We start from the raw sequence: 27,130 nt of genomic DNA, 5'->3' as shown, positions 1-27,130 counted from the left end.
TTTAATCCAAAAAATTAATGTGTGTATTTGAAAGTATTTTATTCAGAATGTTCTGCAGATTTTACATAAAAATTACACTTTGGACGTTTGTTGAAGCTCGTGCAATGCCAACATTGTAATTGGGCTAATGTCGAAGTGTAAACAAAGAGTCTGTCCCAATTCGTTTCTAATGTTAACATCAACTGACGTGAGCAAGTTACACAGTATCATCATGGTAGTATTACATCTGGGAATGGGTACATCTTTAATGACAGATAAAAACTGTTATTTTATCCACTATCTCAGTATTTTGCTAGTATTTCAGGTAATATTACATCATAATAGATGTAATATTACATCACAACTTCAAATTTTAAACTTTTTAATTTTACACCTTCAAAGTTTACACAATTTTTATTGTGTAGACTTTTTAGTTGGAAGGTTAAAAATGGAAATTTAGATTAAAATGTTATGCTGATGGACACATTGGTACACAGCATAAAATTTGATTGTAAAATCGCATGCTCATCGCCTTTGTGAGAAAAGACACTTAATATTACACATTGCATGTAATGTTTTTTCTACACAGTAAAAACTTGAGTAAATTTTTATAAGGTGTATTTTTGGAAGGTTGAATGTTATGATTTTTTTCACTGTGCACACACACACACACACACAAAAGTTGCAACCGACGGGATTCAATCCCAGCACCAACAGATATGACTGGGGCCTTAGTCTGCCCGGCTATCACCGATGAAGGAGCCTGGCATGTCAATTGTATGTATTTCGGTCAAGTAGGTTTTCCATACTGATGGGCTACATATTTCAGGGTTTAATATTACATCAAATTTCATGAAATAATGCAACGTTTATTTTACGCCCAGGCCTTTTACACGCAGCAGGATTACTACTTTATTTGTTGTGTTTTGATACAGAGATACCTCTTTTTACGCGGTGGCGTTACGCTTTTTGTTGCGAAGATTTCTCTTAACCCTTACAATATTTTTGCAAACTTCAAAAATCGTTTTGTAGATCTGAACAAAACCTACAAATTGCTTTTAAAACATTGCAAAAATGTTGCGTCGTTCCAGAGAAATCAACAAATTAGAAAAACGTAACGCACCGCGTGAAAAGAGGTTTCACTGTATATTTATATTGAAATTTGTCGTGATCAAGGGTCCTGATTGCTCCACAAAAACTCAGTCACTCGCGAACACAAATCTAGCGCGACGAAAAACTACTCTGATGTATTCCTACCGTTTGTCACTTGCACACCAATCGCCACTGGACACTCTCTCTTTGCTCTCCCTCTCACTCCAATCGAGTAGCACAGCGAATGGTTCAGAGATACCGATTTCGTTAAGTCGCTCAAAGCTGACTGAAAATAGTTCGCGATCGGCTTTGCTTTGATCATTTAATAAATTGCTCAAAATTAATTAAATCAAAAATATTTAGAAATTTTGTTGTTTACACAACATCAAAGACACATTTGGCAGAAATTTCCACCATACCAAATTCTAATTGACGGCAAACTGTGGTAGTGCAGGAAAAATGAGCACAGGGTATTTTTTTGGCTCTCTCCTCTCTGAGAATATTCGTGTGACGGAGAGGAGCCAGCGTGTCGTGTTCGTTCACGAATGGTTGCAAATTATCATGATATTTTTTGCTGTGAAGCATAAAAAAGAACATGTGCTAGATTTCAGTGAAACGAATGTATGTTTGAAATTTATGAAAATTCCAAAAGTCCAAGTGAAAATTAAAAAAATCCGGATCATCCGGAGGTCCGTGCAATGAAATTTTTCATCGGTTCCATGGTTCCAGGCGTAAAAAAAGCTTTTGATGAATAATACTCGGTGAATTGCGACAAACACAATTCTTCTGTATCTTCCGTATTTGTTGGGCTCTTTTTTCTCACTGAGCTATGCACGAGTAAGAAAAAAAAAGGCCAAAGGGTCATTCATAGGTAAAATTTGCTAAATTAAAGAAAAAAACTGCTCTCCCCATTTGAAACTTTTAAACATATTTGCATCGGCCCAATGTATTAAACAAAAATCTAACCATTCTAGGTAACCGAAGGCCACCGGGTGAGCTTTCCCTACTTTATGGCCTTCAACTCGCTGCTAAACAACATGGAGCTGATCAAGCGCATCTACCTGAACGCCACGGCCGGCAGCCGGACAGAACCGGTCACCAAGGACGAGCTGCTCCACTCGGCCCAAACGATGAGCCAAATCACCCCGCTGGAAATTGACATCCTGTATCAGCTGACGGGCGCGGTTCATCAGACGGGGTAGGTTCCGAATTTGAGTTAGCTGAGGCATGCATGCTGTTAGATCTCACCGCGTAACGTAATCATTGTATCTTCCCTAACGCTGCCGCCCTTTTTCTTCGGATGGCAATGATAATGAAATGAAAAAAAAGTGTTTGGTGGAAGCGCAAGAAAGTTATAGACAAGACTAGGCAAGTTACAACCTGCAACCGTTGGATTAGCACTCTTTGTATTTTGTATCTTGAAATGAAACAAAACAGAAGCGAAAAAACAAATTGATTCATTCATTTTCAGAGCTTTTTGAAATTAAACTGATTTTGCGTAGGGCGATCAAATTGCAAATTGTATCTCTAAAATAGACTTGCGTAATTAAATCCTAACTAGAACAATGGTGTTGTCACAGACAAACAGACGTGACTCTCCATACAAATATTTTTTTAAATTCATCGTTCTTCATCAAACCACCAAATCACGGCGACGTCAGCGCTGCCTGGTGAGCTTATGCCGAAGCGCAGCCCAAACATACCAATACAAACCCATTACTGTCGCGTGTCATGTCAGTGTATGCGTGAGACAATCAAGCTTTAACGATTGTAAACATCAACAGCTGATTTAAATAATGTTGTTGTTGCTTACTCGATGAAATAAAAATAAAAATTTACACCGACAGCCGGAGATGACGGCCAAACCATGCGGCAGCATCAGCAACGACGCACCACAACCGCAACGACAGAGACCAAAACACTGGTCCTCCCCGTTGCTCCCAAAAACTGTCCAACATTCCTTCTCTCCCGAAACCTCGAACCATTACACCTGATCAACAAGATACAAGTCATGAAAACACCAGTAGTGGCCGCCGAAATAGAACAAAAATCAATTCAAATCTACCGGAATTGATCCCAACGATGGGCGTTTCGAAACATCCGCGGGAAACGTGTCCACAGCGCAGTTAAGTTGCGTTAAACAGCAAAAAGTGGCGAATGAGATGAAAAAAGTCGCAATGATTACAAAAAAACGCTGCCGCAAACTCTTACATCGAAACAGGACAACTGTGGATGAAGATTGAGTGGCGCTCATGATCAACGCAACATCGCCAAAAGGACGACCAGCAGCAGCAATTTGAGCAGCAATCCATGAAGGATAAGCAGGTTGCTCCAAGGTTGCTCCGAAGGAAATGACTTCACCACAGAATCTGGCCACGGCAGCGGCAGACCTACCAGGTTAATAGTGGGGCAAAAGGTATGTCCTCGCTAGTCAGCCGCTCATCTGACCCTGGTCGAAACTGCCCCAATCTTGTCCCGCAAAGCCTGGATTGTGGATCACCGTTAGAATTCCTAAATCATATTTTGTTTTGTTTTCATTTGCTGCCACGTGCTCACACTCAACTTTACAACAACAAAAACGCATTACACACACTGAGGAAAGACGGGCGAGCTGTCACGACAGCAGCGCCATCAGCTCCGGGTGAGTGAATGCCGAAGCTGAATTGCATTTGAAATAACCGTTTTGGCTCGGTTATTGAAGAACGATGATTCCGAACTCGAGTGTCCCGTCTGTTTGTCTGTGGTGTTGTGATGATTTTGTAAGTTTTTTAGTTAATATTTTTAGCGTAGTTTATTCGTAGTTTGCTAATCAAACAATTATCAACAATTGGGAAGGCTTTTTTCAAAATTGTTTTTTATTATCTTATATTTTATTTATTCTTGTTCCACTCTTTTCCCTCTTTGTCAAAGTGTTTCTTTTAAATAACTTTTTATATTTTTTTGTTTCTTTTCCGGTTGATTTTCAAAATTGCTTTTCCACACCCCGAAAATCTCGCTATCGATTTCGTTCAAACTATTCTTAAACAATTGGCAAACCCAGGCGCCTCGTGTACAGCGATCTGAGCAGTATCGCGCCGGAACATTATACGAAACATATCACCCATCGGTTGGCGGAGATCAAGGCGGTGGAGTCGCCCGCCGACCGGTCCATCTTTATCCAGCTGCTGGAGAGCACGTACCGGTTCACGCTAGGGTCTGTGGCGGGAGGTGAGAATCATAATCCGGACAAGGCTTGAAAAGCGATAGGGGACTAAAGTTTTCTCAAACTTCCAGCCGTCGGTGCCACCGCGGTCTACCCGATCGATCTGGTGAAGACGCGAATGCAGAACCAGCGCACGGGATCGTTCATCGGTGAGGTCGCCTACCGGAACTCGTGGGACTGTTGCAAAAAGGTAGTGATCATTGAATTTCGTTCTAAAAGAATCTTAATAACTATGTCTAATTCCAGGTCATCCGTCACGAAGGCGCCCTCGGACTGTACCGTGGCCTGGTGCCCCAGCTGATGGGCGTGGCCCCGGAGAAGGCCATCAAACTCACCGTGAACGATCTGGTGCGTGACAAGATGACCGACAAGCAGGGCCAGATTCCGCGGTGGGCCGAGGTTCTCGCCGGAGGTTGTGTAAGTTTCCCATTAAATTTCCAAGCAACAAGTGCACTTCCCTAACACCGACGTGAACTCAAAGTACTTAAATGCATACAATTTCTTCCTTTAATTCCAGGCCGGTGGCTCCCAGGTGATCTTCACGAACCCGCTCGAAATCGTCAAGATTCGGTTACAGGTGGCGGGTGAAATTGCCGGCGGAGCGAAGGTGCGGGCGTGGAACGTGGTGCGCGAGCTGGGCCTGTTTGGGCTGTACAAGGGAGCGCGAGCCTGTCTGCTGCGTGACGTGCCCTTCTCCGCCATCTATTTCCCAATGTACGCCCACGTGAAGGCTGCGTTCGCCGACGAGCAGGGCTACAACCATCCGTTGACGCTGCTGGCGGCGGGTGCCATCGCCGGTATTCCGGCGGCATCGCTGGTGACGCCGGCGGACGTCATCAAGACCCGGTTGCAGGTTGTGGCCCGGACCGGACAGACCACGTACAACGGCGTGATGGACGCGGCGCGGAAAATTATGGCCGAAGAGGGCCCGCGGGCGTTCTGGAAGGGAACAGTTGGTAAGGATTCTTTTTATGATTTGTGAAACGTCACTTATTATTTTCAACGGATACTTGGGTCACCGGTGCGCTCAAAACGACCGTCACTGGCTGGTATAGAGAACGCGTTGTTCGGTTTGCTCATTCTCGCAGATTTTCAGCATGTCTTCGAAGTCATCATCACACGTATTTTGGCATATGAATCAATTACCTGTGTTTATTTTGAATATCTTGGTTAAGCTTATCAGAGTATTCTTGGAAAACTTTTCTTGTTTCTTGGCAATAAATTGATGCTAACGTATACTCCCGGAATGCAATCTACAGTGCTTCTAAAACGAAAACGAAACTATTGGCACTACGCCCCCCGGGGCATGGCCTTCCTCTAACGTGGGATTTCTGCTCCAGCGCCTCTGACGAGACAGGAGAAACCGGGACCGACGTTTTACTTCACCATCCGATAGAAGCTCAGTAGATAAGGCGGGAATCGAACCCGCGTCTCATAGCATCATCGGGATCGGCAGCCGAAGCCGCTACCCCTGCGCCACGAGACCTCACAGTGCTTCTACAAAAGGTTAAACTTCAGAAACCAGTGTTTCTAAACAGCTTCCCTTCTGTTGGAGACTGGGTCCAGTATTTCTATATTGTACTTTCCTTTAATTTTCTTGTACTTATCCTTTATGAACCAACAATCACTAAAAACAAAAGAATTGTCAACATGGGTCATTTAAAAATATTTTAGGGATTTTGGGAATCATTTTCATGTTGTTGTGGCCGCCATCTCCCATCTGTGTTTGAAAGGGGCGGTACGACATTGCTCTTACGGCCTTTCTTATACGGGTTTAAAGGGGACGAAAAGCCGTAAGAGCAATGTCGTACCACCCTTTTCAAATGTTGCCCCAGAAATGCATCATGAAAAATATTGTTTGGTCTAATGAGTTCCCTCTGAAGCAAAAATACATATTTTAAATAATTAATCTGGACTTTCTTTTTATGAGGTCCTATAAACAAATCTAGAGTTTTTTTTTAAAGTTTCTATAAGCTATTGAGTTTAATATGTTAAAAGGACCTTTAAAAAAAACTCTAGAAATGTAAACATTGAGTGTACCCTCTCTTCACATTATGCCAATGTCCATCGGAGTAAGCGGGATACTATATGTTTACATTTGTTTATTGGACCTAATTAGAAAAAGTCCTGAAATTTACCTTTGGAAACCCCAATAGGAGAGCGTCCATAAAACATAACTAACCGGTTTCGAGGTCTTTTTCGACCCCAAACTTTAAAAAAAATGCAAATAATACAGTTTTTGTCCAAATCTCGTTTTCTAGGTCGAGATTTGGAAACTAAACGAAAATAATACAATAAGCAAATAAAAATTGTCAACTTTTAAAAACGCGCCGATTTTGATGTTGTCGTCGCCTACTCGTGCATAAATGAATGTCGAATGAATTTTGACCAACTTGTGCTCCTTGTGCCGCAGAGAATCATGATGGCATTTTTTTTATCTTCTTAAAACAACTGACCGAAATTTCAAGTTTATATAGGCGTTTATCCTTTCCACTATTCATAAGTCTGATAGCCGAACTTTTTCCTGTTAAGAGCGAGTCCACGACAAAGCATACCCATCTCGCATCGACCTCAGCCATCGGCCTGAAATTTTCAGGGGTTGTTTGTACATATAAAACGAGCATCTGGCCAAAATATGAGCACTCTAGGTCAACGGGAAGTGGGGCAAATCGGGACACAAAGTTTGAAGGTTCAAAACTTCAAAAATCTTTAAAAGGCTGTAACTTAGGCAAAATTCAATTTAATTTCAAAATTCAAAATGCATCTGAAAGGGCTTAAAAAATGCAACAAAATGCAGGGAGAAGCATCCCAATTGGCTAAATTTTGGGTTAAATCTAAAGGGAGTTATTGGCATTTTACTAAAAAAAAATAGCATAATTTTCAAATTCAAATAAAAAAGTGTTCCATGCAGATATCAACTTGGTTCGACCTGCAGCTTGTAGGGGACATCTGAGACTACCATCTGAGACTGAGAACGCTTTGGGTAAGGCAGTTTAACATATTAAATTGACACTTTTACCTTTAGTGAATTTTTTGTTTGTAAATTTTTGCTCGGTGGACCCCTTAGATCCCTTTTTTCTGGTAATAATTTTATCATATTCGTGTTCCTGAGACAATTTCACAATAGAAACATACACATTTTTTTTATTTTCATCAATTTTAACCCTTTAAAAAATGAAATTTAAAAAAAATCATCAATTCACATTTCTAGAGTTTTTTTTTGAAAAGGTCCTATAAACTATTGTGTTTCATATGTTTATAGGACCTAATAAAAAAATAGATTTATTGAAAATCAAGTTCGTTTCCAAGGAAACTAGATGACACCAGAAAAAAGCAGCTTCTTATTTTTTTAACTATAATTTTTTAAAGGGTTAAAATGGATGAAAAAAAAAAAAACATTTTTATGCATGTTTCTATTGTGAAATTGTCTCAGGAATACGAATATGATAAAACTATCACCAGGAAATTTGATTTAAGGGGTCCCCCAAGCAAAAATTTACAGCCAAAAAATTCACTAAAATTAAAAGTGTCTATTGAATATGTTAAACTGCCTTACCCAAAGCGTTCTCAGTTTCAGATGGTAGTCCCAGATGTCCCCTACAAGCTGCAGGTCGAACCGAGTTGATATCTGGATGGAACACTGTTTATTTGAGTTTGAAAATTATGCTATTTTTTCACTAAAATGCCTATAACTCCCTTTAGATTTAACCCAAAATTTAGCCAATTGGGATGCTTCTCCCTGCATTTTGTTACATTTTTAAGCCCTTTCAGATGCATTTTGAATTTTGAAATTAAATTGAATTTTGCCTAAGTTATAGCCTTTTAAGATTTTTGACGTTTTTGAACCTTCAAACTTTGTGTCCCGATTTGCCCCACTTCCTGTTGACTTAGAGTGCTCATATTTTGGCCAGATGCTAGTTTTATATGTACAAACAATCCCTGATAATTTCTGGCAGATTGGTGAGGTCCAAACGGCGTCCCATACAAAGGGGTATGCCCTGTTCGATGAACAGGGCACGTTTCGATGAAACGATGTTTTTCCCCATACATTTTAGCGATTTTCCCCATATAAACTTCAATGATGAAAAGCGACCCCTTAGCCTTAACCGATTTGGCTCAAAATTGGCACAGTTACTTGTTTTTGCCTAATGAATCGATCCAGGGGGTATCTCTTGCGATTTTCCGAAATTTTCAATTTTTCTTGTCACCCTAGTGGTGAGTCACCCAAAACCTCTTTTACGCAAATGGACCGAAGTTTTACTTCCTCATCCTATAGAAGGCATTATATTTTGTGTAATATAGTCTAAATTCAAATATTTTACATTTAAAATGTTGCTATCTTCTCTTCTCTTCCAGCCCGCGTCTTCCGCTCCTCCCCGCAGTTTGGTGTCACGCTGGTCACGTACGAGCTGCTCCAGCGGCTGCTGTACGTGGACTTTGGTGGCTCGCGACCGGCCGGCTCGGACGTGGCCCATTCAGGCAAACCGGCCGAGCTGACCAAGCTCAACCCGGACCACATCGGTGGCTACCAGGCGGCCCTGCCGATGCTGAACGGAATCGAGACCAAGTTTGGGCTAAGTTTGCCACGGTTTGCTTCCACCATTAAGGTTCCGGGTGCGGGTCAAGTCCCAGCGTCGTCTTGATCCGACCGTCGCAGGTCGGAACAGCAACAAGGGAACAAACGGTGGAGCAATTTCTTTTGGTAGCCGGTCGTTGCGGACGACGGCGAACGTAGTAGTTGATGGCGTTTAGGAATTGAGGATTATCCTAAGGTGTGACCCAGAGGACACAAGCACACGTGCGCACAGAAGCAGCAGCAGCAGCAAAAGTAGTTTGAAAACTCTTCTAAAAGTGTTTGGCAAAAAAATGCATTTGTTTTTTTTTCTGGTTAATGTTATGACTGTGTTAAGAGTTATTTTAGGTTTTAAAAGAATAAAGAGAAGCTAAAGTTCAAAACTTGAAAGCATTTATCGCAATCAAAAACCGACTTTGTTTGTGAGTGTTGAGAAAACAGAAGAAAAATGAAACTTGTCGCAAATTATGCCTTCCAGCATCTCAGCAAAGTAGCAAGTTTGATGTTATTTAGGTTGTTTGCTGGAATCTGCCAAACAAAAGTCACCTCCAGCAGTACCAACAACAAACGGCCGAACAACAAAACAGAAAAAAAGGTAACCACAATTAGTACAATGTCGTCTCACCAGTAGAGAGTCTCTTGCATTATCTATAACTAATCAAATCAAGTCGAGTGGCTCTGTAAGTTACGATAGCGATAATACAGGAAAGCAAAGCAAAGCACAACAAATCATCAAACAAGAAGCAGTGAAATATTTAAGCCGATAGTTAGAGCTAGAAATAGAGAGCAGTGGCAAATTATTTAAAGCATACTCTGAACAAAATAAAAAAAACTATTTGAAGCAGCACAGACAAATGGACGTGAATTGGTGTTTTTTTGTAAGTTAAATCTCCACATTATTGACTATAACTTTACACAACCAACGACAGTGGAACAAGATATCCCCAAACAAGTCCCAAAATATACTCTTGGTATTTATTTTTATTTTGAATTTATTTATTCAAACCAACCCGAGATAGGTATGTTTAGCAGGCGAGCATTTCTTCCTAAATTCCGAAAATGTTTTTTTTTTGTATTTTTTTTATTTGGCTTTGTTGAGGACCAAGGAAGCCCTTTTTTGTCATTGGTTCACCCATCGGCTGAAAGTTACGTTTTTTTTTTGGGTTACTAGTATTCTTGGAAACGAATCTGATTTTAAATAAATGTGAATCGGAGATTTTTAAATTTTTTTATCGAAACATCTTTCATATGAAGAGTGACAACAAAGCACGGAGTTTTTTCGGTTTTTGTTGAATATCTCAGGATTGAAATCGAATTTTGGGGATCTGTGAAGATCAAAAGGTGAGGCATTGAGAGTGGCAAAATGGCGTTCTTAATTTGGCCCAAAATGCAAGTGTGACAAGATAGCACGACAATGACGATTTGTCGTTACTTAATTGGGTACTAAAGCCCTATGTCAATGTTTATGTACAACAATAAAAAAAATAAAAACCATTTCTGATCACTTTTATTCATTTTAACGCAAAAAAAAAATATTATCGACAAGACAACATTTTTTCGATGGATCAACTATGGTTCCCTTGGAACGAGCAGTCAAGTAGGACTTTTTCTGTCAAGAAGGGCCGCGAAGTTAATTTTTAAAAATTGAACTAAACATCAATTTTAAATCCTTTGAGGTCGTTCAAAGCGTCATTGTACTCAGAAAAATAAGCTTTATCGTTGTGAACAATAATATCACAAATTTAAGCTTAATTTTAGGACCCAATTGTAAAAAAATGGGACATGCCATTAGAAGGAAAATTGAGGGAGCGTTCTTTTATTACATAACGCAAAAAACGATTTATACTAAAGTCCGGAAGATAAAAAGGGTGGTTTTTGAACGAAAACACAATGATGGTTAACGATAAAATTATTGAGGCTCGATAACGATAGTTCTATCGATAAACGATAGTTCTATCGTTATCGTTATTTGGATAATTCTATCGGCGATAATCTTATCGCCGATAATGGACGATAACTCATTTTTAAAATCTTTCTAAAATCGACTTAATTCAACCATATCATGTTAAATTTTCAATGCTTTCACTAAGAATATATATTTTTTGAAATCTAGTTAGTTTTAATGCAAAATATGTACTCAAAATTGTATACAAAATATTTTTTTTCGAAAGTACTCAAATTTGCAATATGGATATCAAATGAAGCGAAATTTTGTATGGGTTTCCAATTTATTAGAGTTTTTTGAAAAATATTAAAATTTTGACAAAAACCGTATTTTTTCGAAAATACTCAAATTTTCAAAATTTTCAACATGGGTATCAAACGAAACGTAATTGTGTATGCTTTTCTACTTTATTAGAGTTTTTTTTGTTAATTACTAAATTTTTTAAATATTACCTTTTTTACAAAAACACTCAAATTTTTTAAATATGCAATCTGGGTTTCAAATGATGCGAAATTTTGTATGGTTTTTCAATTTATTAGAGTTGTTAGGAAAATACTGAAATTTCGACAACATACTGTATTTTTTTTCGAAAATACTCTAATTTTCAAAATATGCAATCCATATATGGGTATCAAACGAAGCGTAATTTTGTATGCTTTCTCACTTTATTAGAGTTTTTTCGTAACACACACATTAGAGTTTTGTTTGTTACCACATTAATTAAGTATTTTCCATAAAAACTCTAATAAAGTAAAAAAGCATACAAAATTTCAATTCGTTGGATCCCCATATTGCATATTTAGATTATCGTTATCGTCCCGACGGTAACGATAACTATTATCGTTATCGTCAGGCGATAATATTGTCGACGATAATTTGATCGATTAACAATCTTGGAAAACACGTCATGTCATTCATTTTTAGAAAGGTATTTTAAAGACCTTTCCAACGAGACTGAAGATCTGAAAACCCTATCAAAAGTTATAAGCACTCAAGTTATTCATACACATTTTGGATGCCGGATCTTAGATATTTTTATATGAAAACGTTGTCCGGATCTATCATGCGTCCTATTGTTAGAAATCTTAATCTTAAGCAAAATGTTTCTTATTCATCCCAACTATTGAATTTCTATATGTTACAGCAATTTCACATAAAGTTTTGTGTTCAAAATATAAAAAGTTTAGTATGTAAATATTTAAAACTTTATAATATTCTTTTCAAGACATGTTAACAAAAGCTGGTAATTTGTTATAACAAAACATTTAAAAAATGGTTCAAACTGCAGTAAGTCAACTACACTAAAGAATACCATGTACGAAAAACCAAACCAATTAATTAAGCTTGAGGATTATTCCAGTGACTATAAAAATGCAGTGTTTTCTACGCATATGAAAACAAAGAAAAATGATCTCTTGGAGGTTTTTTGCAACACTTTTAAAGAAAATGTGTGTAACTCAATCCGAATTTTTTTTAATGTTTTTCTTTATTTTCCACAATGAGTTTGAGTCAATTTCACACAACTTCCTAGAACAAAGCTATTTTTTCACCCACATACTGACGAGATACAGGTTAGGAATCAAGTGCCCCCGGGGATCAAGTCTCCTCACTCTCCCCTACTATAGTTTTGAATCATTTTAATTGATCGTTTAGGTTTGTTAAATTTTGTTGGCTCGAAAAATTAGAGGGCAAAATTTTTTTTTTTGAAGAAACTTCAAAATTTCAATGGGATTTGAAGTGCTATCAGCTGAAATCAATTTAAAATGCATTCCCTGCGTTTAGACTAATTATAAGCATGTTTGGGTTGATTTAAAAATCTTTCGAATTTTTGAAAATTTTCGATCTTTATTATACATTTTTTGAAAACTTATGATTGCAAAACATCTGAACTAGTGTAAAATGCATTTTTAAACATTTTGTCCATGCAAATGTAGAAACTATGGCTTGTTATTTCAATATTTATATTTTTTTCATTCAATATTTATATTCTTATCAGGCAGTGCGTGGCCGAATGGTTACGCTGTCCGCTTTGTAAGCGGATGATTCTGGGTTCGATTCCCATCTGCTTCAACCTTCCATCGGATGAGGAAGTAAAATGCCGGTCCCGGCCTTGGTTGTTAGGCCGTTAAGTCATTCCAGGTGTAGTAGTCGCCTCCATGCCATAAGTACAAACAACACACCAAACCAAGCCTACTCCGGTGGAATCGCTGGCGGCGGTTGGACTCGCAATCCAAAGGTTGTCAGTTCAAACACTGGGGTGGAAGGTTCCTTGGAGTAGAAAGAGGTTTGGGTGCTCTCCCCATTCAAGCCTTCGGACTCCTAGGTTCGAGCAGAAACTTGCAATAGAGACCACAAAAGACCCGGGGGTCGTTAATGTGGATGGTTTGATTTTGATTCTTATCATAAAAAACGATTGAGGCAAACTTTATGACCTAGAATTATTATTTTATACTTTTTGATATTTTAAATTGGCAATTTTTGAAACTCTGATCGATTTCGTATTTCGACAAAAATGTAGGTCACATTTTCAATTAACTTAGAACTTAGAAATATATTTGCAATGGTCTTATCAATTTGTACAAAATTGCTTTATCCATTGACGGGATTGATGCCTTTTTCCTTCTAAGCCAAATAGTGTCGCATGATAAAACCGGAAATAAATTTTATCAAAATTACTGAAATTCGGCATCAAAAAACCATATCAATTTCAAGTAAATGTTCATAATTTGCCATAGAATGTACAGAACTTAGGTTGTTCCCAAGCATATTCCAAAATCTGTATCTTGAGAAGGAATTTTCAGGTCGATATGGTGTCTTTGGCAAAGTTGTAGATAATAATATTTTTTTTTAACTAACTTTTTACAACGAAAAATTATGTTTTTGTGGAAATGTTATGCCCGCGCGTGTGGATCAATCGGGCCGCGCACTGGACACACACAATCCGGAGGTTGCTGGTTCGAATCCCGAGGCGGGCGCTCTAAAAATCTAAGCGTAAATATGAGTATCCGGCGCCGTCGCTCCGTGCCGTACACAGAAAAAAAATGATGGTAATATTCATCAGGAAATGGTGACAGATTTTGTGGCGAAAAAAATGATTAATTTTACCCCACAAAATGATGAATTTTCATCAGGTTCACATTTTTACACATTTTTTATGTAATATTACTCAAAAGAAGAGGTAATATTCAACCTACAATATTTTCAACATTCCAAAATTCAACTTGTGTTTTCTGTGTACTGAAACACTTAGGATCCCAGGGCGGAGAATTCCTTGTAGTTGCAAGGAAGACACTAGTGGTTGGTACCAGTAGTAGTGGCCGACAGCTATTAAGTCAACTTCTTTTTTTTATGCATTTTTTAAAATATAGTCTTTTTTGGATATTGTTTTGATGTAAAATTGCTTTTTACCGGTGATGGGATTTGGCTTCTCAGAGTTAAAACAAATATTTTTAATAAGTATTTCAGAGTATTTTTCATTTGGCCCATAATTTTCAATCGATTTTATCTTTATAACTATTGACGAAACAATGCGTTCATCATACCACAGAGATAAAGGCAAAATTATCATTTCACGTCTGTTTGTCTGTGAAAACACGCTAAACCGCATTCGAAGCCATTTTACCTCACGCGCCACATATAAGGCTCGGATGGAGAGCTATGCAGTACGTTACAGTTCAATTTGTAAATAAAATATGCAGATGAACCATGCAAAACACATTTATACAAGCGAAGCTGCCCTTTAAAAACGCTCTTTTATAGTAACCTTAACTGTTAGTGATGCACTGTATTTTTCGACAAACTACTCTTTCACCGTATGTTAAAATCTTGTAGAAAATTATGAAAAACTATAAACACTGTGACCAAACCACAAAGAGCTTATCGTTTAGTTTGTTGCCCGCAGGAAAAAAAAAAAAATCTATTTTTATTGAAACGAAATTGTTTTCTTTTGTGAATCCTGTAAATAGTTAAATAAACATTGTTAGAAATGTATGAAAAATATTAAATAGATCCAAAATGGACCATGAAAAAAAAATTAAATAATAAACATCTACTTATTAATGAGCAAGCACATCCATCAAAGTGGATTTTTTATTTCTTCAATTTCTTCGAAATCCCCCTTTCTCAGTTATTGATACAGTTAAGTCGATGACAAACATACTCGTTAAGCCAATAAGCCTCACGCGATATATGCAAATTCGATGCGTTCAATAACATTCCAACGCCCAAGGCTCCAAAAAAGTTGGAACGGTAACTTCAACTCAATGGATCTCGGGCATAACTCAACCAATCAAGATGATTCTTCTTTCCAGTGATTTGTTAGGATGTCTAGATGATTCTAGAACTTTGCAGAACTTAATTTGATCAAATCAGTAATTTTTGCGATCAAAAACATCGTTCCAACTTTTTTTTTCGCGTACAAAAAAAAATTCGCAAAAAATTCCGCGGAGGCAGTCGTTTTGAAAAAAGGTGGAACGATGTTTTCGGTCGCAGAAATTACAGAGTTGATCAAATTAAGTTCTGCAAAGTTCTAGGATTATCTAGACATTCTTACAAATTACTGGAAACAAGAATCGTCCCGATTGGTTGAGTTATGCCCGAGAACCAGCGAGTTGAAGTTACCGTTCCAGCTTTTTTGGGAGGCTTGGGCGTCCGTGTAAGTTGGACATGCGTTGGGCGTTCCAGTGATAATGGGTTCGACAACGCAGCCATCGGTGTGACGGTTTGCTAATGATGATAATGATGAGGATGCAGTTTCATTGCACTGCCCCCACTAATCATGCCTCCTAGCTGGAAGTGATGGTTTGACTTTGAAAACAGTTTTCCGTTGGTTTTACTATGTGGTACTGGGTTTTGCTGGGGGGAGCTGAAATTAATTGAGAAATTTCATCTATGCTGGTTTTGTTTTTCTTTGAAGAGGGAGACATCACGAATTTTCATTAAAACTTTGAGTTTATTGCATGTTTGATGTGAGAGGCTGCACTGGAGGTCAAAAAAGTAATCAAAGTTAAGTCATGCTTGCACTTTCCGCATGATTGACTAATTGATGATAACGTGATGCTTGATATTTGAGGACATTAGTCGAAACCAAGGTTTCGGTTTTGACTTCTCAAGACTTCTTCAATTCTCCAAAAACAAAAGTGAAATAAAATGTTGTCCGATTTCCTCATATGTATCCCCTTAAATCAAACAAAGTGGCACTGTTTGCTAAACTAATTCGTTCAACCTCATTCCCCTAATCACCTGCAAGCCCCCAATCGTCACTAGACCGACACCATCGTCCAGCGATCGATAGCCCCTTTCCAGAACCTCCCACACAACCCATAACGCACTGCTGGTGACCATTGATCTAGCCCGCACTAACAAGGTTACCAGGTTGTGCCGTTGACAACCGTAATTGCAGATCATAGCGGAGAGCAGTCAGCTGTGACCCCTGCTTCGATTTCTGAACTCACAGATCTCCCCGTATAAAACCCAGTTCCCAGGTCGGTGACCATGGTCAGTTTGAAGTTCCCCGGTGATCATGAACGTTGTTGTCGATTGAGAGAGGTTAGGAGGATTTCTGTAAAGATGGCGCCACGTGGTTTGCTGATTTTGGTGGTCATGCTTGGGGGCATGGTTTGTGGAGGAGCCCCGTACAGGAGGCAGGTCAAGCAGCTGGCTTGGGAAGTTAGGGAGCTGCTTCGGACGTGTAGTGACCGGAACGACTCCCAGTGGAACTGTTTGTGGGATCAGGGTTTGGCGGCGGTCGATGACTTTGTGAACCGGGATAAGATTCCGCTGGTGACTGGGGTCAGTTTGGTGCGAGTGAAGGCGACGAAAGTAAAGTGAGTGAAGTTTGCGCCAGGACAAAATTGAACAACTCAATTATATTCATCTTCAATCTCTTCAAACAGTGCCAGCAACCCATCGAGTGCAGTTCCGAGTGACGAATCGAAAAATCTAAACAATGTAACGAAAGACTCGGAGCAGAGCAAAACGTGGACCGGCAGGGTGTTGGATGCACTGGATCACATGTTCGAGACACATGTGCTGCAAATCGATCTGGTTCCGCGTAACAGCGACAGCGCCAGAGGCCAGAGCAATCATACTAAACAGCAGCAGCAGCAGAAGATGTCGAATGATGTTAATGGATGGTGGCAGAAGAAGAAGGGCAGCTTTCGTGGGTTTGAAACGAAGGATGTTGACGAAGGTGAGTTGTTTTGACGAGATTTGCAACGGCACAAAAGAAATTTAAAATTTAGTTCTCGGCTTTTCAGTTCCAGTAGCAAGTAAAACGAAATTTAGTTTTTATGCCAGACGAACAAATTTTTTGTAAGATTTTTTTGTTCGCTTTGTGTAATTTATGATGTTTTTCATTACAACATTTATGATGTCTTGTTTGTAGAACCCTTGTATCGAAACGAAACGATAAGTATTTTTAAGGAAAAAATCATTGTTGTCGAGTTATAATTACTTTTAGGTAAACTTTCTCGACAAAATTTAAATTTTCGAATGTTTTTCAATTGTAACCAAAACAGCTTCTAAAATTTCTCTCCCGATAAAACCAAAGGAATTATCAAAGATCTTGGAATATTTCGATGGGAAGATAACAAATAATTTGAAAAAAATATTTTTATCTCGCTTCTGGATAAACGTATTTTTGTATTTACCATTTTTTTCGCCAAATCAGTCGTCAACAAACATACCAACTGACTTTAGGGTTCGTTCAAAATTTCAAAAGATAAGTATAGTTTTCTTTGTCAAAATATGAAACCCATGGCAGGCAGGACCTTTTGATAAAGCACTCTAGAAATATGCTTAACGATTTGTGATTTACCGAATTATCATTCAAACTTCATAAAGGTTAAAACTTTAAGAGCTGTTGCAATTTTGTTTTTTTCGCGAAAATTTCCACAAATGTATCAAGAGATTGAGAAATAACTCATGAATAGATGTAAAAGTCACAATTATTTTTTTGTGTGTTTTGCCCTGATTGTTATGCAAACCGTTGAGACTTGATAACAAAGTTAAATTATAAACTAAATCTGTACATAATGTTTACTTTTGTGAATTGCCCTTTAAGTTATTCAAATTTATTCAGAGTTAATATTTTTTTTTCAAATTAACTTTTTTTTGACAAAAAGTAAAATTTGTAACAATCTTTTATTTCATGTTTTTATTTTTATATTATTACAAAGACATTTTTTGAAGTTATTAATTTTCAAAAATATTGACATTTTCTGTTACAAATATTCAAATAAGGTAAATCAAATTTGCAGGTTACTAAACTTTTTTTTTTCGATAGAATGAACCGGCTTCAAGTTAAAGCTATTCGAATGTAAGTTTTTGGTTAAAAAGGACATATTCTATTTTTTTAAATTGTTTCCGTGGATTTTGATTTTTTTGTTGAAATAGCTACGATAAATCTTCATAGTTTTCATTATTGAACATCAAAATCGGACAAATATTTTCATTGCAATTTCTACAATTTTTAATGTTAACAGTTTTATTCTTTTCAAATCTCACGTTTCTGCAAATATTGCCGTTCAGAAGTGAAAATTGTACAAAATTTTCTTAGTTATGTGATTTTTAAAAATTTAGGAATTAAACATTTTTTTTTTGCAATTCTGTCTTGAAACTACTGAGCAATTCTCTAACAAAACCGGAAATGGATTTTATTTGTATTTTTTTATTTGGCTCAAACTTTGTGGGGGCCTTCCCTATGACCAAATAAGCTATTTTGTGTCATTGGTTCACCCATACAAGTCTCCATACAATTTTGAGAGCTGTCCACACAAAAATGGTACGTAAAAATTAAAACAGCTGTAACTTTTAAGTGAATTTTCTGATCAATTTGGTGTCTTCGGCAAAGTTGTAGGTATTGTTGAGGACTTTTGAGAAAAAAATAGGTACACGGAAAAAAAATTTGCAGATTTTTTTATCAACTTTTTTTTCTCTAAAACTCAATTTCCCAAAATACGTATTTTTTCATTTTCAAGACTAGCATTTTAAATGGGCGTAATATTCAATATTTGGCTGAACTTTTCAAAAAAAATATTTTTAAAAATGGTCACTTATGGTCACTATTTTTAAAAATTGAAAAACTGCAAATATTTCGCTAAAATCAAACTTTCGGTGGCTATATTTTGAAAACGGAGCCCTTTATCAAAAAATCTGTAAAGTACTTTTCGATTGCAAATTCAATTTTGCATTAAAAAGTATTGTCAAACTTGTTTTTGATGAAACTTCAATTTTTTCCAAAAATCACTATTTTTCAAAAATTCATAACTCGGCTGCAGATTTTTTGACCATGTTTCTCCATGGCTCAAAAGTTGCGGATTTTTGTCCCCTAAAACATATCAAAAAATCTCGAAAATCAAAAAATACGTATTTTGCGAAATTGAGTTTTAGTAAAAAAAATGTTGCTTAAAAAAAATCTGCAAATTTTTTTTACCGTGTACCTATTTTTTTCTCAAAAGTCCTCAACAATACCTACAACTTTGCCGAAGACACCAAATTGATCAGAAAATTCACTCAAAAGTTACAGCTGTTTGAATATTTACATACCATTTTTGTATGGACAGCAGCCAAAATTGTATGGAGACTTGTATGGGTGAACCAATGACGCAAAATAGCATAAAATTCCATTCAAAAAGCGTTTTTTGGAATTGCAAAAATGTTGTAAGCAAATTGTTGCAAATCTTGATTTTTTCAACACTCGTCGTATTCATCCAACCCGGTAAAACTCGTTGGGTAAATGGACGACTCTTGCTAAAAAAATGTTCTTCTTCTAATTTAAACCAAAAATTATCCGTAAAATGGCTACCGTCAACTGGGGCCAATTGGGACGACAGACTGAATAGCATCAACAGACTTTAGCTATAAAGTTGGAAAACGAGGCACTATTATTGTTGTTCTTATCTAATTGAGGGTGTATCTTAAAAAATCGATAGCAAATTTTATTTTTCCTTTGAAAAATGAATAATTCTTTACGTTTTCACAAATCGATTTTTTATTAAACTTGATGAAATTTTGCCTAGTGTCAAAAAGGCATTATGCATCATACATTTTTCCATACAAGTCTCCATACAAATATGTGGGCCGGTCATACAAAGAGGGGTTTGCAAATATTCGAAAAAATGTATTTTTTGGCAGTTTCTGACCGATTTGGTGTCTTCGGCAAAGTTGTAGGACGGTTTAGAAAAAAATGGTACACGGAAAAAATCCCAATTTTTGTATTTCACTTTTTATCACTGACAAAATAGGTATTTTATTATTTTCGAGAAATTTTTAGGGAATAGAAAACCCGGGTTTGAAATGATGCCAAATATGGTACCGAAATTATGATTTATTTTAAATATATTTTTTTTTGTCAAAAAACTGACTATATACTTTTAAAACCCATTTTTATATGAAAAATAAAATTTGTTTTCAAACCTTACATTACACATTTTTTTAAAAGAGTGCACCGTTTTATAGCTGTAGGCATATTTTGGTTTACATTTTTGTAAAATTGCTTGCAATTAAAAAATATTTCATGAAGTTTAAGCACCACTGTAAAAAATATTTTTGAAAAGCTGAAAAAAAGTCTACAGTTTTCATGTTTAGAGCAGCAGGTGGGTTTTGTTATTGTTTAATACTGGACTTTTTCAGTGTCACCTAATAAGCTATTATATTCAACTGATGACATCTTAGCATTCTTAGCAACTTTTGGTTCGATTTGCAATGCGATAATGTAAAAGTTATGTGAAATTTCTTGTTCTACTCAATAAAAATATATTTCATAATTTACAAATAAATCGTTACATTTGAAAAAGTCCGAAATATTTTTTACCAGCTTTATTTAAATTAAACATTTTAATAGAGCCGGAAAAAAATCACATAATAGTATAATAATAAAATATAGCGCTGAAGGTTTTCTTTAAATTTTTTGCCCAAATCATTGTGTAATCCTACATTTCTTGACTTTTTTTTGATAAGGTCCTATAAACAAATGTAAACATTGTGTGTATCCCGCTTACTCCGATGGACTTTGACATAAGGTGTGAAAGGGATACATTCAATGTTTACATTTGTTTATAGGACCTTATCAAAAAAAAGTCAAGATTTCAAGTTCATCACTTTTGACGTCACTCCGTTACGTCAGAAAGCTCTCACCAAAATTCACATTCGATTTCAGTTGACATTGTACCCTTGGCAAGCCACATTCTTCGACGACGACAACGTCGTTGCAACTCTATGCAATTAACTTTGTTCAAATTAACACAGCAATTCAATTATCGGCGGATCGTCATAAAATTAGTGCCCCATTCTTCATCTTTTGACTCCAGCGGCGGCGACGACGACCGGCTCAGGAATGATGCTGCAGGAACAGCTTGCCAAACTTATGCAATCAATTGGCAGGATCAAGTGGGAAGCTTTTCCAGCAAAGAGCAGCAAGGATTACGACTTGTTTTGCTGGCAGCAGGGATTGCTCTCTTCAGTGGGATAGGGAGGATTGATGTTTTGTAAGAGGGATTAGAGATTATTGGGGGAAATTGAGCACTTTTTTAGGTTGAAATAAGGATTTTGAATTGAAATGTCGTTGCAATGTTGACAGTCTTAGGAAAAACTAAAAAGCATGAAAAAAAAAATGAATAACTCAAAATGTTTCAAAATATCTTTAATTACGCCTAACGTTATGCAATTTCCCCCTTTGTTTGGTGCGCCATCTGTACACATCAGGACGTCACCGGCGCCGGCAGCAGATGATTCCGATGATGATATTCGGCGTGGTGGTGTTCGGGTCGTTCGTCATCCCGATGGGCTTCCAGTTTCTGGCGGCCCTCAGCGGGAAGGCCTTCCTGATGGCGAAGCTGGCCCTGCTTCTGGCCTCCATCAACGGACTAAAACGGGTAAGCGTGCTGTGAGTATATCGGACCATAGTTTAGCTATGTTTATTTTGGTTCCACAATACAATATCATCATCTTCGTCTAGGCATGACGAGACGGGAATACGGAGTGATACTTGAGTCCTGAAAAAAAAAGTTTTCCCAAAAAGACGGAAAGATGATGTTTATTGCATTCCTAGGGTTTTATTTATACTACTCAAGGTTCAAGGCGATAGGCGTTGAAAGTTATTGCTTTTCGTTTTGTGAAAACATCGTGCGAAAAAAGAAGTGACAAAAGGTGAAAGTGAACGTTTCATCTCGGGTTTCCAGTTATCCTTGACCTCTAACATTACACTGACACTGGTTTGATATCTTAAAGTAGGTTCCTATAGGAACAATAGAATCTTGTAGGATGAGAAATGGTGGTTGAAAAGTTCGTCTCTTTGATGTTATTTTACTCAAATTTATTTAATATTTATGAAATTTAAACATTTCAAGAGGTATATGGTCACATCTGACACAAAATTTGTTGACGTATTCTGATGAATCACATCTCTCGAAAGAAAGACAGATAGATAGATAGATAGTCAAAGATATTTTTCATACATCCCTAAACGAGAATCAAGATTTCTTGAATATAAGACCATATCTCTTCACAGAAGGCTTCAATAGAATGTTTTCTAGCAAACTTTATCAATAAGTTAATCCAAAAAAGGGCCACATGTGCCGAAAAATGAATTTTGTAAACACGTTTTAAAATGCCTCTGACAAATTATGCGGGGTAATATGCACTCCTTTTGTTTACATTTGAGAATCACGTTATTAAAATCATAAATTTATGTTTTGGTGATCTTATGTGGTGGAAATACTCATTAAGCATATTCTGAATCACTGGCGGTACCAGGTTCTGATAGAAGGAGGGCACTCGTATGAGTTTTTTTATTACGGTATTTGTGAACAACCCCCGGACAAATCTAGAACAAATTTATCTTTTAAACCCCCCCCCCCCACAGCCCACCCCTCCTTGTACCGCTAGTATTCCGAATACTCTTGAAACAAAAGTTTACAGAAATTTGTTTAATAGCTAAATAAATTTCGTATTTGAAAATAGTGGTTTTGACTTCCCTACAGGGACGGAAATTTGCTTGCGAACTTTTATCACTCGCGAAAGAGAGAGGAGGCGAAACACGCAAAAAAAAAGTCAATCATTTGAAGAACACAATTTTTTTTTGATCGATTTGGTGTCTTCGGCAAAGTAGATAAGGACTACACTGAAAAACAATGATGCACGGTTAAGATTTTTTTTGGTGATTTTTATTTCATTTTTTGTCACTAAAATTTGATTTGCAAAAAACACCATTTTTATTTTTTTTATTTTCTGATATGTTTTAGGGGACATTAAATGACAACTTTTCAGAAATTTCCGGAATGTTAGTTTTCAACTTCAATTTTCGATGTAAAATCAAATTTGCAATCAAAAAGTACTTAAGTGAAATTATGATAAAGTGCAGCGTTTTCAAGTTATAGCCATTTTCAGGTAACTTTTTTGAAAATAGTTGCAGCTATTCATTTAAAATTAGTGCCCATGTTTGCCCAATATTCCTGTTTTTTAATCTTTGCATGGCAATATCTCAGCAACTAAGAGTCGTACCAACAAAGTTCAAAAATGCAAAATATAGAGAATCAAAAATATTTTTTTCAAGAGTGGGCAAACATGGGCACTAATATAAAAAATGAATAACTGCAACTATTTAAAAAAAAATTACCTGAAAATGGCTATAACTAGAAAACGGTGCACTTTATCAAAATTTAACTGAAGTACTTTTTGATTGCAAATTTGATTTTACATCGAAAATTGATGTTGAAAAGTTTTTGCGACCAATATTTGGATTTTTTGAAAAAATCAGTATTGATCCAAAAATTCATGACACGGTCAAAGATATTTTGCCCATTCTGGAAATTTCTGAAAAGTTGCCATTTGATGTCCTCTTAAACATATGTGTCTGCTGTCTGCATGTGTGGATCAATCGGACCGCGCACTGGACTCACAATCCAGAGGTCGCCGGTTCGAATCCCGAGGCGGACGCAAAAAATTCTAAGTGTCAATATAGGTATTCGGTGCCCTCTCCCCGTGCCCATACCTTTACACTTAGGAGACCCGGGAGGCGGAGTCTTGTCGCAAAAAGAACGATACACGCCTGTGGATCCGTTGACGAAACCGCAAGGTTTAAGAGGGCCACATTATAAGGTGTTACGTCGATTCCGTTTTAAACATATTAGAAAAAAAATATTAAAAATAGTTCTTTTTGCAAATCAAGTTTTAGTGACAAAAAGTGAAATCAAAAATCACCCATTTTTTTACCGTGTATCATATTTTTTTCAGTGTAGTCCTTATCTATACCTACAACTTTGCCGAAGACACCAAATCGATCAAAAAATTTCTTTCAAAGATGCAAATTTTCGAATTTGATGCAAAATGGCTTCTTTGGGCTTCTAAAGGCACCAAAAAAGTTTCAGCCGGATTAAAAAATACAAAAAAAATAAAATGATCGAAATCGCAGAGAATTGCTCACGCTTGACGTTAAACCTGCGAGTGTAGCAGTAAAATCGGTGTTCCGCCGAAAAATCCAGATGATGTTTTTTTCGGTTTCCTTTTACCGATCTAACGTACGCGAGAGGGGAGAGCTATGCTCCTTTCCGATTTTTTTCTCTTGATGAGCATCAAAAGATTTTCTCCTGTAAAGATTCTTCCAACCATATGGTATATCTGTGACCAGTTACAGATAGTTTGCTGATGTAGTTTGTGAGATACAGCCATTTTAAAATGTTATTTCCGATTTTTCTTTTCTAAAAAAATCAGTAAAATCAATGCGATTTCAGCACTTTAAAGAATATGCATTTCGAGATAAAGATGGATTTTGCTTCATATGACTGTCAGGTATCTCTGGGCCAAGTTTCAGAAGGTTTGCTGGTGTACATTTTGAAATGTAATTTCCGATTAGGTCTATTAATAATTTACAAAATCAATACAATCATCAGCAAACCCTCTGAAGCTTGGCCCAGAGATACTAGACAGTCATATGAAGCAAAATCCATAATTATCTCGAAATGCAAATTCATTTAAGTGCTGAAATTGTATGGATTTTTTAGATTTTCTTATTGAAAATCGGATGTAACATCTTAAAAGGGCTCTCTCGAAAACTACATCAGCGAATATTTTAATTTTTGGCTAAGAGGTGCGTTATGGTGCAAGGAATCGATAGACACCAAAATCTCGGATTGCATTTTTTTTCCATTATAACGGTATTTTGAGCACCGTAGTAGCGTGTCTGAGTAAAAATCGTAAAAAATGAAGCGATCCGTACCATACCGCTGTTACGAGATATCGAAAAATGCTCCTTGGATTCGTGATCAGGGACCAAAATTTCCCTCTTAGAGCAACGTTTCACGGAAATCGAAGAGGGATCGAAGCAATTGCTGTGTGAGTTGGTGGTAAATTTTCCATTTGGCGAATTTTAGTTTTATCATTTTACATTAATTTATTAACATGGTTTCGTTTTATTCATTTTTTTTCATATTTTGTCCATATTTTCCAAGGAAACCATTTGTTTTGCTTAATTTGCACAATTTTCACTGTCTGTTGAATACACCAAATTCGAGACAATCGAACCAGTCTGCACTTCAAATGCTTGTTTGCCTTTCACAAGCTGGTCGCTGTGCACTATCACTGTTCAAAGTTTTTCCGTAGATTGTTATTGATGAAAGTTTAAATTGGCCTGACTTGCGACTGCGTTCGAAGTTCTCAAACACTCCACACAAAACCTCACATCTTCCATTGAAAATGTGTTCACACGCTTGTCCATTGTTTTCTCTTTTCACAGGTAGCCCAACCGGGCGTCCACTACGGTCTGTACCACCACGTCGACCAACACCCGCACCATCTCCACGGCTCACCCGGCGTCCTGTACGACCGCGACAATGGATTTGGTCCTCGCAATTTGCCACCGGTTCCACCACCCTCCTCATCACATCAAACAGAATAGCAGCTAAGTTCAATTCGTAGGAAAAAACGTAGCCATCATCAGCGCCACCGTAGCAGCTTGGGACGATTCTTCAGTTCGTCGTCCTCCTTCGGCGGAGAACCTGCCCCGGACATCCTGACCAGTACGACCGTTGTGAATACCCCGCCAACTCCCGCTCCCCAGTTCTACCAGCTGTGGGGAGTTTCGCCGGGAGTTCCACCCCCACCGCCACCACCACATCCTCCCTCACCGTATCAACATGGACCGTTCCCGGGTGTGTCGGACGTTCCACCGTGGCCACCGACCCCGCTGACCCAGTACGCGGCCCTCATGTCCAGCGCCGCCCAGGCCAGCCTCGCCATGTACGTCAACTTTGTGCGCAGCATCTACGCCAGCTGTCGGCTGTTCATGTCCGAGCTGTTCTGGTCGAACGTGCAGAGTTTGATGCCGTACTTTGCGCCGCCCTGGTTTACGAGACTTTGGGGGAACAGAGGAGGTCCGGGGCCGCCGGTGCAGTTTGATGGCCAGTTTGGGTACTATCAGGGGATTCCACCCGGGGGGATTACGCACGGTTAAGTGTTAAGCTAGAACTAGAAGATCGAAGAAGAATTTGTTGTTTTTAGAAGCCAGGTTTAGCATTTAGAGTCGTCGTAGTCAGGGTCATCACAGCAGAGTAAAGCATTTAACGTTTCCATTGGTTAACAAGTGAAGGTTTTAAATCCAAATTAGGGCAAGTTCTCATGTGTTAAACAGGCAAAATTCGTCGATTTACTAAACAACATTGTGTTTATTAAACCTTTAATACAAACTTCAATTGCCGCCAATTTCATAACCACTTGAACACTTTTTTATATAAATTTCAAAACACCCCACCTACTGTCACCTGTGTCACACAAAGAAAATCCCAGAAAAATTGACATTACTGAATAATTTTGTAATTTTATGCATTTAACTTAAAATGCAATTTTAAATACAATATGAAGAAGAGCCTTATTTTATTAACAAAACATTTCCATGGATGATGACGGTGATCATGATGAACAAGTTTTTACTCAAATAGCAAGGAGACAAATTTGCATAATTTCTTAAGATTTTGTTAAAGCAGCTTTGTTATTTTTTTTGATAACTTATTGTTAATATGTTTTAATTAAAAAAGGTGGATCGACTGCTATTCTGTTGGATGACAATACTTTAAAATAAAACATCAGTATAGTAAGGAATGGTTTGATTTAAACCTCTTAGCATATTTATTATGTGGGTCTCGTGGCGCAGGGGTAGCGGCTTCGGCTGCCGATCCCGATGATGCTATGAGACGCGGGTTCGATTCCCGCCTTATCCACTGAGCTTCTATCGGATGGTGAAGTAAAACGTCGGTCCCGGTTTCTCCTGTCTCGTCAGAGGCGCTGGAGCAGAAATCCCACGTTAGAGGGAAGGCCATGCCCCGGGGGGCGTAGTGCCAATAGTTTC

The 27,130-nt window shown here is 37.6% G+C and overlaps 2 protein-coding genes across 5 annotated transcripts in view; both read left to right on the top strand.

Moving 5' to 3' along the window:
* The window catches only part of LOC120416401 (calcium-binding mitochondrial carrier protein Aralar1), a 32,189-nt gene extending 22,484 nt beyond the window's left edge, over nucleotides 1-9,705 (top strand). For 3 of the 4 annotated variants that reach the window (XM_039578149.2, XM_052709347.1, XM_052709348.1), the window contains exons 4-9: nucleotides 2,046-2,269; nucleotides 4,112-4,278; nucleotides 4,345-4,463; nucleotides 4,520-4,690; nucleotides 4,791-5,229; nucleotides 8,630-9,705. In XM_039578149.2, coding sequence (XP_039434083.1) covers nucleotides 2,046-2,269; nucleotides 4,112-4,278; nucleotides 4,345-4,463; nucleotides 4,520-4,690; nucleotides 4,791-5,229; nucleotides 8,630-8,916 — 1,407 coding nt within the window. In that variant the 3' untranslated portion in view covers nucleotides 8,917-9,705. Of the gene's footprint in view, nucleotides 1-2,045; nucleotides 2,270-2,400; nucleotides 2,440-4,111; nucleotides 4,279-4,344; nucleotides 4,464-4,519; nucleotides 4,691-4,790; nucleotides 5,230-8,629 lie in introns of all 4 variants that reach the window. The other variant, XM_039578147.2, reaches the window with a different exon arrangement.
* Nucleotides 9,706-15,549: 5,844 nt separating this feature from the next.
* LOC120416427 (uncharacterized) lies at nucleotides 15,550-26,822 on the top strand. Its single transcript, XM_039578181.2, has 4 exons — nucleotides 15,550-16,616; nucleotides 16,686-16,981; nucleotides 21,496-21,665; nucleotides 25,523-26,822. The coding sequence occupies exons 1-4, from the start codon at nucleotides 16,285-16,287 to the stop codon at nucleotides 25,682-25,684; spliced, it is 960 nt and encodes a 319-aa protein (XP_039434115.1). The 5' UTR covers nucleotides 15,550-16,284; the 3' UTR covers nucleotides 25,685-26,822.
* Nucleotides 26,823-27,130: the final 308 nt, after the last annotated feature.

This window comes from Culex pipiens, chromosome 1 (assembly GCF_016801865.2).
Source record: "Culex pipiens pallens isolate TS chromosome 1, TS_CPP_V2, whole genome shotgun sequence".
NCBI lineage: Eukaryota > Metazoa > Arthropoda > Insecta > Diptera > Culicidae > Culex > Culex pipiens.
This window is presented reverse-complemented; position numbering and strand designations above follow the sequence as displayed.

What these genes read in the sequence shown, in the direction of transcription:
- LOC120416427 (XM_039578181.2), top strand. Translation starts at nt 16,285, where the DNA reads ATGGTCAGTTTGAAGTTCCCCGGTGATCATGAACGTTGTTGTCGATTG. An exon ending in GTGAAGGCGACGAAAGTAAA is followed by an intron (nt 16,617 to 16,685) that starts GTGAGTGAAGTT and finishes CTCTTCAAACAG; the next exon opens with TGCCAGCAACCCATCGAGTG. An exon ending in CCATCAACGGACTAAAACGG is followed by an intron (nt 21,666 to 25,522) that starts GTAAGCGTGCTG and finishes CTCTTTTCACAG; the next exon opens with GTAGCCCAACCGGGCGTCCA.